Genomic DNA, 17320 nt, shown 5'->3' with positions numbered 1-17320 from the left:
AAGTTTGGTTCTTCATCAGTGGAACCGAACCGGACCCAAAGTATTTTTAAACAGTTCGGTTCCGGTTCGGTTCTTCGGGTCCGGCTCGGTTCTGCCCACCCCTATCAGAAACCTTTTCCTACATATCTGTATATTGATCACTACGGAAGCTCTGATTCCAAAAAAATTTGCCAGTTGAATCACTGAGCCGGACACGTAATCGCGCCAAAGCCGCAATTGAAACCACAATCTGACAGGATGGAAAATGATCAGAAAACCCTGAGGGAGTTTGTACGTACACCACGAGGGAGTTTGTAACTGTACACCCGTTAGATCTCAGTCCGAAGAAGCTGAACGAGTGAGACCGAGGGTGGATGCTAGAGGGAGAATAAGAAGAGGGAGGAGAGAATCTTATGTGTATGTAGAGAATGAGCCATAAGCTCACTTATATAGAAAAAGGAAATTTGGTAATTTCCAAATTACCCCCAAAATCTCTACACTCTCAAGGGCAAACAAATAGCCCTCCCCTTGTACTTTATTACAACCGTGCCATTATTGATCTTAAATACCAAAATACCCTCAAGGCATAATGATAATTTCCAGCCCGCCTAACCCAAAAGGCAGTCAGTTCAATGGCACAAAACTAGCCCTTTACCAATCTTAACCATCAACACCTGATCTCAAATACTAAAACCTAACAGGTGAGACCCCAGGGAACAATCATCTCTTCAACGAGAGCACTGTACCAAATCTCCATCTGCCCAAAACGGTAACATCACCAATCCCATCTAGCCTGCCCTAGACCCACACGATATACACCGAGATGAACTGCTCTAATCCCAAAGAGCCCCATCCACCTCAACATGCACTTTGTTCATTTGTTAAGCAAATTGATGTTTTACAAAATCATTTTCCAAAATAAACATATTTAACTATATAAATAGATTTAGAAAATAATTTGCAAAACGATCGATAAAACCCAATAAAAATGCCGCTGCCGATAAAGATTAACAAGTGCACGCCATAGCCAAGCCATAGTGTAAATATCATGGGATCTTCCTCAAGTACATACTATTCCTTATCAGTCCAACTGCTTTCCCAGCAATGCGCCAGTAGGTCGAATCGATCACAACCGCAGGTTATCATGCCAAAGTAGCGAGAATTCGACTTCAACTTCCTAGCAAAGAGAAGAGTACCTAAGGGCACAAGGGTTACTTATGGAACCAGCTCCTCACACACGGTGCTACGTAAAAGGGATTAATCCTGCACCTGTAGGTAGTGGTCTCTAGCACGGGTCGTACCCAGTGCACATGCCATGGTGTAAATTCAGAAAGCACACAGCAATCCGAAACTAGATATATCGTCATGCGGTTACACCATGCAGGATCAGTCCTCAACGATTGCAAGGCCCATCCGCCTCATCTCAGGAATACCTCATCCTGGCTCTGTAACATGTCAACTATCCTAATCTCCTGAGGAATCAGGGCGGCCAATCACCTCCTCGCACATCCCAAATGTCAAGGTGATTGGCCTCATCCTGTACATCCCAGATGTCGGGGTCGATCTATGCCGTGTGAGTAGTAGACCGTACCTGTTGACGATAATTAATCAATCTCATCGATTAACCAAATCCATCTAGTTACTTAACATGCATTCACATAAGCATTAGTAAAAATGCAAAAACAGAGCTATATCAAATAGCGAATAATAACCATCACATGTGTTAAAAATGAGCACCCACATAAGATAATTGTAAATGAAATAAAAATGCTGAAATGCCACAAAAACTCCTATATATATATATATATATAGACAGAGAGAGAGAGAGAGAGAGAGGAAATGGTTTGTGAGCATCTGCTCAGATAACAAAACATGAGGAGACACATTTTTGGGTGGTCCAAAGCATTCATTTGGAAGGCCAGTGGTAAAATTTCTAAGCCGATGGTGAGAGATTTCAAAACAATCCAACGGTAAGATCTCATTTACCCTGATGTTTTCTTGCTACTGATATTGACACCTCATGTTTTGATAACTGCACAAACTCATCTTGTCTTTTTAGTTAAACAGCTGTCAGAGGTAATTACAGTTCCCTAAATGCTCCATTATTATTCAAACAGCTGTCAAAGGTAATTACAGTTCCCAAAAAAATCCAGAAGCCGATTAAAAATGAAAAAGACAAGATGAGTTTGTGCAATTTTTAAAACATGGTAGTGCCAATATCAGTAGTCATTGTTTTGGTTACTTTTAAGAGGGTAAACAATTGAAGGATTCCACGCATGTCATTAGATTCCAACGCCATAAAGAGAAGAAATCTGTAACCTTTCAGCTGTCAAAAGACTCAAAACCCATCTCAAGTTTGAGAAATTCTCACCTTTATGGTCACTCATATCACATGTTTGTGATTCTCTTGGATTTTCAAAGAAAAAAACTGTCAACCCTTTCAAAGATTCTTATATATTATTTTTAAGGATTCTGTTTGGTGGATGGATGAAAATGATATTTCACCTAGCAGTCCACATGGGCTTTCTCTAAAATTATCAGAATGAAGTCAGAGAGGTATGTATTTTGTGAATTTCAAGCTACCAGATTCATGTACAGTACACTTTCTTTCTTCCACACAACCCCCCCCCCCCCCCCCTCAACAGAAATCGTTAACTTTTAAGCCTTTTGGAGTTAACGGTGGCTCCTCCACCCCTTTGTATATCCTAACGATATCTGTCAAAGGGGGATTGGGAGGGGGGGGGGGGAGAATATCCCCTATTTTTGGTCTTTTATTTTGCCTGTTCTTGAATTCTATGATCTTATTCTAAATTCAGCAGAAGGAAGTCAAAGATTGATCTTTGGACAGTTAGTTAGAATCTGAGTTGCATTTGCTTCTCTATTTTGCTTTCTCCCTTGAAGTTTTTTTTCTATTGGATTATTTAAAAGAAAATTTATATGCAAATCAAATGGGTTTCTAAATTTAACTGTGGGGAGTCAAAGATTGCTTTTTGGGTTGTTTATGATTTGCTGATTATTGCATAACTTTGGTTTCTTCCTAAAACTTTGCTGTTATTTGTTTTTGGGAATGATAACTTTGCACCCCCTGTAGGATAATTCGCACCCCTTTAACGTCAACGACTGTTAAAGTCTGCCACATATTCTGTGCGAATTATCCTACAGGGGGTGCGAATGTATCACCACCCGCTTTTTTTTTTCCTTGATTCGTTTTGCTTGTCATAATTTTCTGTTACAGGCTAAATGGGTTTTTCTAAATTTAGCAGAAGATAGCCAGACTATATTGATTGTGAATCCTAAGGCTGTTGGGTCTTCTAAATTTTGATGCAAAACTAAAAGTTTGTCCATCTGTAGATGTTTTTGCAAATACTATTCCTTGTTTTCACTGCTCCATGGCTTTCTGAAGCTGAATTTCTTATTTCCTTATCTTTGATTGTTCGTCTTTATTTTTATGTTACATTTAATTGTATTGTTATATGGCCTCTGAGGTAAAAGATTTTGCTAAATTTAGCAAAAGAAATGCGTGGGACAATGTACTAATGGCTTGTTTTTTGAATTTTTTGTAGGATGTCTGCAATGGATATTTTCTCAGTTGATAGGTTTTGGTTAGTTGGGTTGAAGGTGTATGTGGTGGAGGATAAGGGAGGGGCCATAGCTTTGATGGTGACTGCCCTCCTTTTCTTAGGTACTTGGCCTGCTATTTTCACTCTCTTAGAGAGGCGAGGTCGGCTTCCCCAACATACTTACCTTGATTATTCATTTAGTAATCTCTTGGCCGCTGTGATTATTGCGTTAACCTTTGGTCAGATTGGAGATAGCAAACCTGATATGCCAAATTTTTTCACTCAACTCACTCAGGTTAAACCTTTTATTCTCTTATTATTACTAAATTATCTTTTCAGTTAAGAAAATTTAGTTGGTTTTGATGGAAATTTGGTAATATTATTGTGAAACAACCAATTACTCCAAAAGCTTAAGCTGTTAGAGTTGGTATCATTTAATCATTTATACTTCAACACTCCCCCTCACACATGCGACCCCTCTTTTGAGTTGGCTGTACATGTGGATTTTTAATATCAAGGAGGAGTTGGATTTCAAACCCATGACCTTCCATGAGTCAATAGCTCTGATACCATGAGAAACAGCCAATTACTCTAAAAGCTTAAGGTGTTAGAGTTGGTGTTATTTAATCATTTATACTTGAACAATTGTTTACAATTTCCCCCATTAGAGGTTCATAATGAATAAAATGTGTCAAAATAGGAAATATTTGGAATGTCATTGTTACATAGCAAGTAGTAGATTTTTTTTATTGATACTGCAGCTCACCTGTGCCAAAAAGTTTCAAGATGGTTTCAAATTTTGTAAGAGGATTGCTTGTAAGGCTTACCTATTCAGCTACTGATGCATAGAAACATAGTTAATAATTTAATATTGTATTAGGAGCTTATTAATGGTTCAATTTTCATGTACTTCGGTTCATTCCGTAGACAACATTTGGCATTTAGTCAGTTATTGTGTAATTCTCATATCCATTTGTTTTAAGCAAAAGATCTGAAATCACCCTCATCCTATAAAATTCTTTTTTTCCCCTTGTTTTCAGTTTCAGAGTTTTTTCCTGATTGTGGTTTTCTGTAGCAGAGTAGTGTAATCACATAACGAAAAATGCATGAATTTCTAGTTTGCTTGGATTTGATATAGCTGAGGATTTTGCAAATAAAACTGAAGCACCAGATATGGGCACGAAACCTAGCTTCGTTTTCTTCAAAGCAGCTCATCGGTTACTCAGGGATTTACACACTATGACATATTGACTAAAGCTATAATCTTTCCATTTATTCTAAATTCTCCTACTTTAAGCTTTGAATAAAACCAGGTACGTGGAGCTGTGATCTTCTGTAACTTCGAGCATTAGGAAATGCCAAAAGTAACTTCCTCTCTTTGAAAAGTTGTAAAATTATCTGGAGAAATATTCGATTTTCCATGAGTTTTTTAAGGAATAAAAAGGACCCAATTGCTCCTTCATTGCCATGCTCACTGAAAAGCCTAATTATTCCTAGAGGAAGTCTAAACTGAAGGGAGCCCTTGCAAAAAAGAGGTGAAAGGGCTCCCCCATTGGCTGCACATCACCATCATGAATTAATAACGGCTGAAAAGTCAAACATGATGGTGATGTGCAGCCAATGTGGAGCCCTTTCACCTCTTTCTTCAAGGGCTCCCTTCAGTCTAGAATTCCTCTTATTCCTAATGCCAAAAGTAATTGCCCCTCTTTGAAAAGTTATGTAAGATTATCTGGCGAAGGATGCAATATTCCATGAGTTTTTTAAAGAATAACAAAGATCCAGTTGTTCCTTCATTGCCATGCCCACTGAATGTTGGGGGTTCCTTCATTGCATGGATTCTTTGCCCCACTATGTCGAATCCGTGTCGACATGTTTCGACACATGAATCAGACATGGATTCGCCTAGGACACAGTCGGATTCTTATCGTAGCCGTGTCATCGTGGTTTTTTTAAATGTGAATCCTGTATATTTTTCCTTTAAACTGGTTTTTTTTCTTAATATTATTTTTTTAAAAGCACATCTCATCTTCTCTTAGCAAAAAACCTAGCGCCTCGACCCTCCACCCTCGAGCATCGATTCCCTTCCCCCTCATTCTTTGACTCGCTTAATAAAAACCGTAATGCCTCGAACCTCTGCCATCAAAATTTTCATGAATATATACATATTTAATTTTTTAAAAATTTTAAATTTATTTTATTTAATAAAAATTATTGAATCCACAAATCTTACTTTTGGGGGTTTGCCGAATCTAGCACCTCAAATCCATGTCGGATCCCAACACACGAATCCGAATCCATGCAACACACTATATATGGGATCTGCTAGGCAATTTTGCGGAAAGCCATTTTGCGGTTCACTTTTGCAGGAGAGGATAGCCACACGGGCTCACTTTTTATGTGTTATTAGATAGGATGCTTTGAGTTCTTACTCCAGGGAGAAATTTGATTCCTGGAACTGAAAAGTTAAACAAATTTAAGTCATTTTCAATGCTTCAACACCCATTTTCCTATTTTATCTTCTGTATGTTCTTTCTGTACTTTTTACTAGTTTATTACTCTGTTTCAATGTGTTAATTTAGATGAAATTTATCACTTGATGCTCTTAACTATAAGTGGATACTTGATGCAGGACAATTGGCCTTCTGTTCTCTTTGCAATGGCTGGTGGGATAGTTCTCAGCCTTGGGAACTTATCTACACAATACGCATTGGCTTATGTCGGTCTTTCAGTGACGGAGGTGATCACTGCAAGCATAACAGTTGTTTTTGGTATATTGTCACTCAAACTGATCTACATTTTTAGCAAGTGATTTGCTAGGGTCCATTGCAGAAGGCATTTTGCAGCTGGTCTGTCAAATGTGAGACCAGCCACCTCGTGAATGAAGACAACAGATTTTGTCTTCATTCACGAGGTGGGTGGTCTGACATGCGACATACCAACCGTGAAATGCCTTTTGCGATGGACGCTAGCAATTCCCTTTTAGCAAAGTTTTCTTGTTGGATTTTTGTGTGAAACCCAAAAACTTCAGCTGTTAGAGTTGGTGTTATTTAATCAGTTATACTTCAACACTCCCAGTTACGTGTGGCCCCTCATTTGGGTTGGCCGTACATGTGGATTTTTATTATCAAAGAATTGTTGGGTTTTGAACCCACGACCTGCCGTGAGTCAATAGCTCTGATAGCGTGTGAAAAACCAATTACTCCAAAAGCTTAAGCTGTTAGAGTTGGTGTTTCTTAATCAGTTATACTCCAACATTTTGTATTAGTCTAAAAGGTATAAATATCTTCCATTTCATTTTGAATGTTTGCCTATAGAATTTAATTGGTAAAGGGGAAGAGATTATTATTATTTTTGAATGGTAAAGGGGAAGAGAATTTCTTAACAATTTTGTTAGAATTTATAGATTAAATGAATAAATGTATATCTGCTCCATCCTACATGTAACAGGAACAACCATGAACTACTTCTTAGATGATCGCATCAATAAAGCTGAGATTCTTTTCCCCGGAGTTGGATGTTTCCTTCTCGCAGTTTGTCTTGGATCTGCTGTTCATTCCTCCAATGCATCTGACAATGAAGCAAAGCTTAGTAGTTCATCAAGTAATTACCAGGGCAAGACATGGTATAATTCTTTTTGTTAGAGATTCCTCGCTACACTAATATGATAATCTCAATGCCTTTGAAATTTGAGAGGAGATAATTTCATGAGATCATCCCAATTTCTAACTCAAGGGTACTCTGTTCTATGGTCTTCTTCCCTTTGGGCCTGTTTGGATTGCAAGAATTTTTTGGAATAGTTTGGGAAAGAAAAACTTTGCCAAAATTTCATGCTTTTCCGTTGTTTGATTACACATGAAAAAAAGTGACTTGAACCACCACAGTCCAAGTTTTATTTTCAGGGACCTTTAATTTATAATGTTGTGAAGAAGGATATTTTGTACCTATCCCTGTGGGAATTGAACATGAGACCTTAGACAAGGTTCATGGACCCTATAATATATAATGTTATCTCTATAATTTATCATTCACCTCTAAATTGTGGAACTAAAAAAAAAACTAAGAAAAATTTTCCTCAATAAAAGTTTTTTCCTGCAATCCAAACAGGGCCTTTGGGTTCTCCATCATCAATTAGACGCATCCCCACATCACCTCTTACATTATCAACCTTAGATTTTTTATTTATTTATTTTGTGTGTGCGGTATCTCAAACTGCAAAGTCTGTATTTTCCATGTTAATATGTTACGAGTTCTCATTTCCCAAAATTTTTAATTTTTCAACATGTAAATTTTCAAATAAAATCCTTATTTCTATCTTGGAAGCCAAACCATCAACTGAAATTCAATGAATATGAATTTGGTCAGGTCCATGGACAATTTAGAGATTAGCAACCAAACCAAAGGTATTTCTTCAGAGATTAAACAGTGTATTTTTGGTCCTCTGATACTAAATATATCCATGATAATTCTAATTTTCTGCTCAGTTTAGATGTAAAAATGGATTTGGAGGATGGAAATGCGCATTCCTTGGATCCCACACCCAATGTTGAGAAAGCAAAAGCTGGAACTGCAGAGTTCCTCATAGATCTTGAGAATAGAAGATCAATCAAGGTTAGAACAGCAGCTTCATTGTGTTTATCTGCATGTGTTTAGAATCTTAAGTTTAATTATTTTTGCAGCTTTTTCTCTACATAGCTGTGAAACAACCAGTTATCAAAAGCTTAAGCTGTTGGAGAAGGCATTATTTATTCATTTTTACTTTAACACTCCCCCTCACGTGTGGCCCCTCTTTCTTTGGGCTGGCCTACACGTGGCACATGTGGCCCCACTTTTGGGTTGACCATTTTATGTGGACTTTTGACAACAAGGAGGTTTGAACTCAGGACCTTTGCTCTGATACCATGTGAAACAACCAGTTACTCCAAAAGCTTAAGCTGTTGGAGAAGGCGTTATTTATTCATTTTTACTTTAACAATAGCAACACAGGCATACTGCAACACATACATGCATATATATATATATGTGTGTGTGTGTGTGTGTGTGTGTGTGTAGGGAAATGATATCAGCACAACCATGTTTTGATAATTGCACTAACTTAGCTTGTCTTTTCTTATTTAAAGAGCTGTTAAAGGTTATTACTCTTCTCCAAAAGCTCTTTCAAGCCGATTAAAAAAGAAAAGACAAGCTGAGTTTGTGCAATTATTAAAAAATGGCTGTGCTGATATCATTTCCCTATATGTATAATTGATATGTTAGAGATGCTAACTCGTTCAAAACTCATATCTCTCATCTTAAAAATACATTCATTGCCTCTTATTTCTATTTTTCGATACATAAAAACCTCAAAATATGATATTTATCGTACTGTTTCGCCTAAGGGAAACATTTTTTTTTGAATGATGCGTTAACATCTTTCAGATGATTAGAATATCTATCAGGCAATCATAGAAGTGTTTTGTATCATCCGCATGAAATTTGAGGGGCACCGGACGATGTCTTGGAACCGGCCGATTATTTAAACCATGATTACCTCCTAGAAAAAGACATCCATTTAATTTTCATCAAAACACCCCTGTAATTATCAAAACACCTCATCCATTGCATATTATCCCTCAGCTTAACACACTTTTTTAAGAAAGGTAACAGTTCGTTATGTATGGGAGTTCTCTCACATTTTGACAAAGCAATAATCTCTCACCTTCTGACAAGAGAAACTCACTGATTTTTCACTAAGACACTCTTATTAACTCTCACTGCACCTCTTTAATTGTGTATTGCCCTCACCCTAAATGTCACCTGTTTAAGAAAGTTGAGAGTTTCCCATATATTTAGCCACACATTGATGTCCGTCCATAAACATTATAAATTTTAAATTATATTTCCACCCCCATTTTCAACATCTCCTCCCCCTTTTGTTTGTCTTTTCCTAGAAATAACTGCCTATCCACCTCCTTTTAATTTTAGAAAAAAACAAATAAAAGGGGTGGAAATGCTTGGAAGGGAGGTGAAAATATCATCTTCCCACACACGCGCGCACACACACACACTATATATATGAGGAAACTGTTGGTGCGCTTAAGCTCACCAAACTTATGGTGCGCTTAAGCGCCCAATCGCACGGGTTCCACATTTTCTGTGGTGATCCAAACCATCCATTTGCAAGGCCCTATCATAGATAGGGTGTGTACCAAAAATCAGCTCCATAGGATCATCCTAACCCCTCCATTTGTGGAGGACAAAAATGGGCAGATTTGTGGACAAACAATGTCTGTCCATTTTGACCTCCACAAATGGATGGGTTAGGATGATCCTATGGAGCTGATTTTTGGTACACACCGCATCTATGTAAGGGCCTTTCAAATGAATGCTTTGGATCATCCTAACAAAGTGGGCCTCCATGTGATTGGGCGCTTAAGAGCACCATAAGTTTGGTGAGCTTAAGCGCACCAACAGTTTCCTCTCTCTCTCTCTCTCTCTCTCTCTCTCTCTATATATATATATATATATATATATATATATATATATATATATGAGGAAATGGTTTCTGCGCCACGTTTTGGGTGGGATCCAAAGCATTCATTTGATGGGCCCTTTCATGGGTAGGGTGTCCACCAAAAATCAGCTCCATTGGATCACCTTAGGGTGTCCATTTGTGGGGCCAAAAATGGACATATTTGTGGACAAATAGTATCTGTCTATTTTTGGCCCCACAAATGGACACCCATTGGTGATCCAATGGAGCTGATTTTTGGTAGGCCCCCCATCCATGATGATGCCTTCCAAATGAATGGTTAGGATCACCCCCCCAATGGCCCCACCCCCTGTTTCTGTGCTCGAGTGCAGATAAGCCTATCTGCGCTCGAGCGCAGAAACCCTTCTCTCTCTCTCTCTCTCTCTCTCTCTCTCTATATATATATATATATATATATATATATATATATATATAATGATTGCATTGATTCTTCCACATATCTTATATTATTTACAAATTCAGGTTGTTTTGTGGTCGATTTAAACAATCTACATGAATGTTTTAAGCTTACTAGGCCTCATGATACTCCATTGATGATCTTTTAATGCACAGGTTCTTGGATCAAGCACTTTGATAGGACTGGGTATAGCGTTATTCGCAGGCATTTGCTTCTCCCTGTTCTCACCAGCGTTCAACTTGGCAACAAATGATCAGTGGCACACCTTGAAAAAAGGGGTTCCTCATTTGGTCATATACACTGCATTTTTCTACTTTTCAATCTCTTGTTTCGTCCTTGCGATCATTCTGAATCTCTACTTCCTATACTATCCCATATTCGGGTTACCAAGATCATCTCTCACGGATTATCTGAAAGATTCAAATGGAAGAAACTGGGCTCTTCTGGCTGGGCTTTTATGTGGGTTTGGAAATGGTTTTCAGTTCATGGGTGGTGAAGCTGCTGGATATGCGGCAGCTGATTCTGTTCAGGTTAGTATGTTCCTTGCCTTATCTCTTCTTGTTAAGGAGAAAGTAATTTTTGATGCAATATACAGATATTTTCGCTATCGCACCCACTGTTTAAAAAGTCCAAGTGTGAATCATCACCCTACCCAAATCGGTTTGGTTTTACCTTCTTCTTGTTCATGTCCGAATTCAAGTTTTTGAAGTCAATCAAAAACTCTTTTGACTCATCCGAGTTAATGAAACATTGACGGCATCAATCATTGACTAGCCAGGATCCACTTTCTTTTACCTTGACCGAGTTCTCGTCAGGGTCCGAGCTTTTAAACATTGAACGTAGCTACGAAACTATGATGACAGAATTGATTTTGAATGTCAGCCTTTGTTTTTTTGTTTTTTTTTGGAAAGAAAAAGTAGAGGGGTGCAACACGAGGACTTCCCTGGAGATCACACATCCTTTACTGGAGTTCACACATCCTTGTACTATTCTCGCACAAGCATGCTTCACTTTTGATTTCTGATGGAATCCAGTGCATTTGTGTTGGTATGAATGTGCAAACATTTTACATAGATTCGTTGTTTCAGAACTCCCTAAGTCGTTCATTGAATCGCCGGAGTCAACTTGGTTTAGCTTGGCCTAGTTCTCATCCAAGTCCGAGTTTTGCCCTACTGAGTCAATTGAAAACTCCTTTGGCTCGTCCAAAGTTAATGAAAACTTGTTCTGATTTTTGCCCTACCGAGTCAATTGCAAACTCACTCCAACGTTAATGAAAAATTGTCCACCTCAATCAAAATTTTCAAGTCAGACTACGTTTTACCTTATCGGAGTTCTCATAAGGGTCCCAGTTTTGCCTCGCCAATATAACTCCTCTGACTTGCCCATGCAAATGGAAAATTGACTGTGTCAATCAACGACTCATCCAAGTTGAATAGGTTTACCTTGTCCTAGTTCTTGTCTGAGTAGTTTTTGAACACTAAATAGCTTTTATACATATGCATATTATTTATCCAAATACTGACATTATTTTTGAATTTCACTTCAATTTTTATATCATAAAATCAGGCGTTGCCGCTGGTGAGCACCTTTTGGGGCATATATCTGTTCGGAGATTACCGAAAGTCGTCAAAAAGAACTTATATATTGCTTGTGAGTATGTTGGTCATGTTTATTGTCGCTGTTGGTCTGCTCATGGCTTCATCTGGGCATAGAAAGACATGATCTGATTCAAAAGAATCAACACCCAGTCCAGATAACCTTGATGTAATAGATCCCCCGATTCGCCAAAAAACCATTTTCAATCTGTTATACATTTTGTTTCAATGGTTTTATACATGGGATATGTTTCTGTATTGATGTGAATGAGATCACAAGAAGGTTATGGTGTCTACTAGACTACACCATTGTTGGTTGAGAAATCAATTGCTTAAGCATCAAACAAACTAGTATATTTAAAAAGGGATCATAAATATCATCAAAGACGGATCTTCAATCGAGCAGGGTTGGTGCCTAACACCTTCCAACTTTGTAATCAAAGAACCCACTGGGCATGCCAGAAACTTGTCGATGCAAACCTCTTGTATTGAAATCACAAACTTCGAAGGCAAATCTTGTAATTAATGAAAATGGTTTAAATTTTTTGAATCCTCTTATAACTATCAGTGTGGTGAAGACAAGGGCTTCAGCAACATGTTTATTATTCCTCGTTGTTAGAAAATGTGCGAGTTTCACGCCAAGCTTCACACGCCGGTCATTGGAATAGTCCGCGAATCAAGAAACATATCTTGGAGGTATGCCTGATATCCTATAAAGTCATTACATGTACTAGACCCTAGTCTAGTTGATGACTTTTTTTTTGATTGGTAAGCTAGGGTTTGGCAGACCCCTACCAGAGTTCATTAAAAAAGAAAAAGAATACAATCAAGGAGGCTCAAAAGCCAACAATTTGGGGATAAGAATCCAGCACAACCCACAACAGGAGAAAATAATACAATTGAAAAAATTTAGGGGCCAGACAGAACATGGCATTCTGCAACAAGAGCCAGGGAGATAAGCCATCAAACCAAAAGTCTTCAGCAGGGAGCAAGGATGGAGGGGGTAGCGGCTTCTAGAAGAGGGATTTATCGTTATAACCCAATGAGGGGGCACCAAGAAGGGGAGCACAGAGGAGCAGTCTTCCAGCAGCATCATCAACAATAGAAGAAGCAAATTACATTCTATGGTAGATATGTCCATCTCTGTCCAAATTTAAACAAGTTCAGAGATTTTGAGGGCAAAGAGGAAGAGGGATGGAGTTGCCTTTCCATGGACAAGATCTTTTAGATAAAAGATCAGCAGCAGCATTAGCTTCTCTCCAAACATGAGAGATCCTCCAGGAACGGAAAGTGGACATAATTTTCCTAATGTGGAAGATGAGGTTACTCAATCTCCTTGGGGGCTTTATCTTACCATTAATGACTTCCACAGAGTAACTTGAGTCAGATTCAATCCAAATTCTCCGAATGTCTCTGATAATGACCTCCTTGAGACCTTCGTAGATAGCCTAGATTTCCAACTCGAAAATCTCCTTTTTTATTGTATTCAAAGAGAACATCGATAGCAACATACCTTCATTATTTCGAATGAGGCCCCCCCAAGCCTCCACCATCGGAATTAAGGGAGGCATTAGTGTTCAGCTTGAACTCTTCAGAGGTTGGGGGGGTCCAGGTGCACGTTTTTTCCGATGGTTGCTTTGCATTGAACTTGTACCCAAACAGCAGGGCAGTATTTCTTTTCTCTTCAGAATCTTCATCTTGTAATTGCAGCCAGTTTAGTCTTTCTTTGACACCTGCAATGATCATCCGAAGGATCACTGATTTGTGAAGTTTTTTATTCTGAAATTGCCTGTAGTTTCTTTCTTTCTAAATTCTGAAGATTGCTGAAGCAAAAGCAATTTTAAGAGCAGTACCTGCTTGACCTTTACCTGTTCTGTTAATTCTAATCCATTCTTCTTCATCTTTCAGAGTAACACGAGGTTTTCTTCTGCTGTTGAACTTCCAGAGCACAATACGCCAAATCCAACAAGAGTATCCACATTGAAAGAAAAGATGGTCGACAGTTTCGGCATGTGCCTGCCACAGGTTGCATCTGGTATCAATCTGAGGAAGGTAGGTACACAATTTGTCCTTTGTGAGGAGTTTGTTTTAGAGGGCTCTCCAAACAGTCAGAGAGTGCTTTGGGATATGGCCAACGAACCAGCAGGTTTTGAACCATGGAATCTTAGGCGAGTGGTGACGGATGTTATCCCAAGCACTGTGAGTAGAGAAGCTGCCGTCCAAGGATGGCTTCCAAATGGGAACATTTTTATTATCATGAATAGAAATACCTCTGTTAAGAAGAAGTTTCTCCTCACGCAGAGAGTCATTATCCAAAATAGGGTGCCATCCATTACTTCTCCGGATATCACTGAGCATTTTTGCGTTTGCAAGACAGGGGTCTACTGTAGACTTAGGTATTTGAGTAGAGATTTTTCCATCAGGGTGCCAGGGGAAGTGCCACAAGTCAATTTCATCTTCTTTCCCAACTGCATAGCAAATGTAATTCACTGCAATATCACAAGCTTGAAGAATACTTCTTAGACCCCAAGAAGGCTTGGACGGCATCTTTATGGTCCAGATACTCTGCTTTTTGATATATTTTGAATTAAGCCATTGTCTCCATAAGGACTTGCTATCTTGCAAAATATTCCAAAGTAGCTTAATTTGAAGAGCAGTGTTGATTTGATCAATTTTTCTTAGACCCAAACCACCTTCACATTTGGGGCGACAAATATCATTCCAGGAGACAGTATGAATCTTCTTCTTCAGGTCAAGACCACTCCAAATGAAATCTCGCATTAGCTTTTCAATTCTGACGATGATTCCTTTGGGGAGCTTGAAGGCGGATGACCAATAGAGGTTGAGAGAAGATAAAACAGATTTCACAAGCTCTACTCGACCAGCTTTAGAGAGAGACTGATTTGACCAGGCTTGAATTCTTTTTCTGATTTTTCCAACAATGGGCATACAATTTGTAGTTGTCAACCTACCAGGGATAAGGGGAAGGCCAAGGTATTTAATGGGGAGAGATCCTTCAGAGATCCCCATTTTTTGAGAAATTCTTCGATTGTCTCGGGAGGAGGTACCTGAAAAGAAAATTTCACTCTTGGAAAGGTTACCTTTAAGGCCAGTGCAATTTTCAAATTCAAGGAGACAATCCAGGATGCCATGGGTTGAGTGATCATCAGCAGAGGCAAAGATCATGAGGTCATCAGCAAAAAGAAGGTGGGTGATTGTTAGATTTCCTTTGGAAAAAGCAGGGGTGATTTTCGTAAGGATAGTAGTTGATTCAATTAATCTGGATAGGATTTCCATTACAAGGCAGAATAAGAGGGGGGATAAGGGATCTCCTTGTCTTAAAACATTGGTAGATTTGAAGTGACCCTGAGGAGTGCCATTGAAAAGGATAGAGAAAGAGGGGGTATTAATGCACTCATCAATCCAAGAACACCATGTCTGGTCAAAACCTTGCAGGGATATGAAAGAGAGCAAGCTTCTCGATTTACGTTGTCAAATGCTTTTGCCAAATCAATTTTGAGACACATTTTTGGTTTTCGAGAAGGATGATGGAAATTATGAAGCAGATCATGGGTTAGAAGGATATTTTCTTGAATCTGTCTACCATGAATGAAAGCTGATTGAGAAGGGCTAACAAGTTTTCCTATCACCAATTTCAATCTGAGGGCAAGAATTTTGGTGATAGTTTTGTAAACAAAATTACATAAGGAAATGGGTCTAAATTTTGAAGGGGAAGTAGCATCAATTCCTTTTGGAATCAGCGCAACAAATGTTGCATTTATTTCCTTCAGCATTTTTTTCTTTTCAAAAAAGTTTTTTATTGCAGTAGAGAATTCAAAACCAACCAAGTACCAGAACTTTTGAAAGAATCGGCCATTAAATCCATCGGGAGCAGGGGCTTTATCTCCCGTCATGCTGAAAACTGCATTTTTGATTTCCTCCGAAGATACAGGTGCAGAAAGCATTGCTGCCTCATCAGAAGTGAGGGTGCTGAGTGGTTGAGGGAGAGGGTGGCAGCCAGATTTGCCATTGTTGAGAAGTTTGTGGAAATGTTCAACAAGGACTTCAGAGATCTGATGAGGGTCGTTGGTCGTAGTACCTTGAGTATTTTCCATGAAAACGATGTGGTTTCTGTGTAGTTTGGACTTGATTGCTGAATGGAAAAAGCTGGAGTTTGAATCTCCAAGATTCAACCAATCAACTCTGGCTTTCTGACGAGTCATATTTTCTTCCAAATGAGCAACTCTGAAGAACTCATCTCTCAGCTTGTTTTCCTCCTAAATAAGATTTCTGTCAGATGGATTATAGACAAGCTTTTCTTGGACAGAGTGGAGAGAGGATCTGATGAGTGGAAGCTTAACATCAATCTGGCCAAAAACATTTTTGTTCCAGATTTCTATTCTTCTTTTGACTTCTTTAAGTTTGTTAGAGAGCTTATACATCGGATTTCCCAGAATTTTTATATTCCAGGCCTCTTCCACAACGGGATATAATGAAGTGTCTTCTAGCCACATATTCATGAATCGGAATGGTCTTGGGCCCATCCTCACTTGATTTTCAAGACTGATAACCATCGGATTGTGATCGGAAATGCCAGCAGGTTTATATGTTGTGTAAGAAAGGGGGTATACACTGATCCAAGAGTCATTTACCAGAGTTTTGTCTAGTCGAGCCAGTTTTCTGTCTTCTGAGCTCCTGTTGTTCCATGATAAACTTTGACCATCCGATCGCATATCCACCGGAGAACAGTTGGCATTGCAACTATTAAATTCTTCCATGTAGGAAGGGTAAACAGAGGCCATTCTGACTCTTTCCTCAGAAAACCTTGTAGCATTGAAATCCCCTAGGACAATCCAGGGGGAGGTGACATAACCAGCAATTTGTTGTAAATCATCCCAGAGAGATCTTCTAGGCCATACACCGAGGTCAAAATAAATTTCTGATTGATTTGTAACAGGTGGATTTCAGAGTGAATAAGCTGGTTAGATTCCTGCAAAATATTAACTGCAACTTTGAATGGATCCCACATGATCCAAATTCTTCCTTTAGTGACATGATCATAGTTACCATGAGCAACCCATTCATCATTGATTTCTTTTGCATAATCAGCCAATTTATCAACCTTGGCTTTAGTTTCCATTAGGCAACAAAGGGGGATACGATTTGAGGTTAAGAAATGTTTCACTTCCTTCCTTTTTGTATTGGAGCACAAACCTCTAACATTCCACGCTCCTAGAATATTCATTGGGGACCTAAGATG

The 17320-nt window shown here is 38.8% G+C and overlaps 1 protein-coding gene across 6 annotated transcripts; it reads left to right on the top strand.

Moving 5' to 3' along the window:
- Positions 1-2267: 2267 nt before the first annotated feature.
- LOC143846727 (ureide permease 1-like) lies at positions 2268-17014 on the top strand. Of its 6 annotated transcripts, none has more exons than XM_077355246.1 (8): positions 2268-2535; positions 3543-3834; positions 6169-6307; positions 6987-7161; positions 7902-7939; positions 8026-8147; positions 10621-10995; positions 13969-17014. In XM_077355246.1, the coding sequence occupies exons 1-8, from the start codon at positions 2522-2524 to the stop codon at positions 14581-14583; spliced, it is 1770 nt and encodes a 589-aa protein (XP_077211361.1). In that variant the 5' UTR covers positions 2268-2521; the 3' UTR covers positions 14584-17014. The 6 variants fall into 6 exon arrangements, with proteins under 6 accessions (XP_077211361.1, XP_077211366.1, XP_077211362.1 ...); XM_077355251.1 differs by lacking the exon at positions 13969-17014 and adding an exon at positions 12032-12354 and having other exon boundaries at positions 2271-2535; XM_077355247.1 differs by lacking the exon at positions 2268-2535 and adding an exon at positions 2548-2571.
- Positions 17015-17320: the final 306 nt, after the last annotated feature.

Source organism: Tasmannia lanceolata, unplaced genomic scaffold, assembly GCF_043159265.1.
Source record: "Tasmannia lanceolata isolate RefF3 unplaced genomic scaffold, GAP_Taslan_0.1 ptg000015l, whole genome shotgun sequence".
Lineage (NCBI taxonomy): Eukaryota > Viridiplantae > Streptophyta > Magnoliopsida > Canellales > Winteraceae > Tasmannia > Tasmannia lanceolata.
Note: the sequence above shows the minus strand (reverse complement) of the source record. Positions and strands in the feature narration are given on the sequence as shown.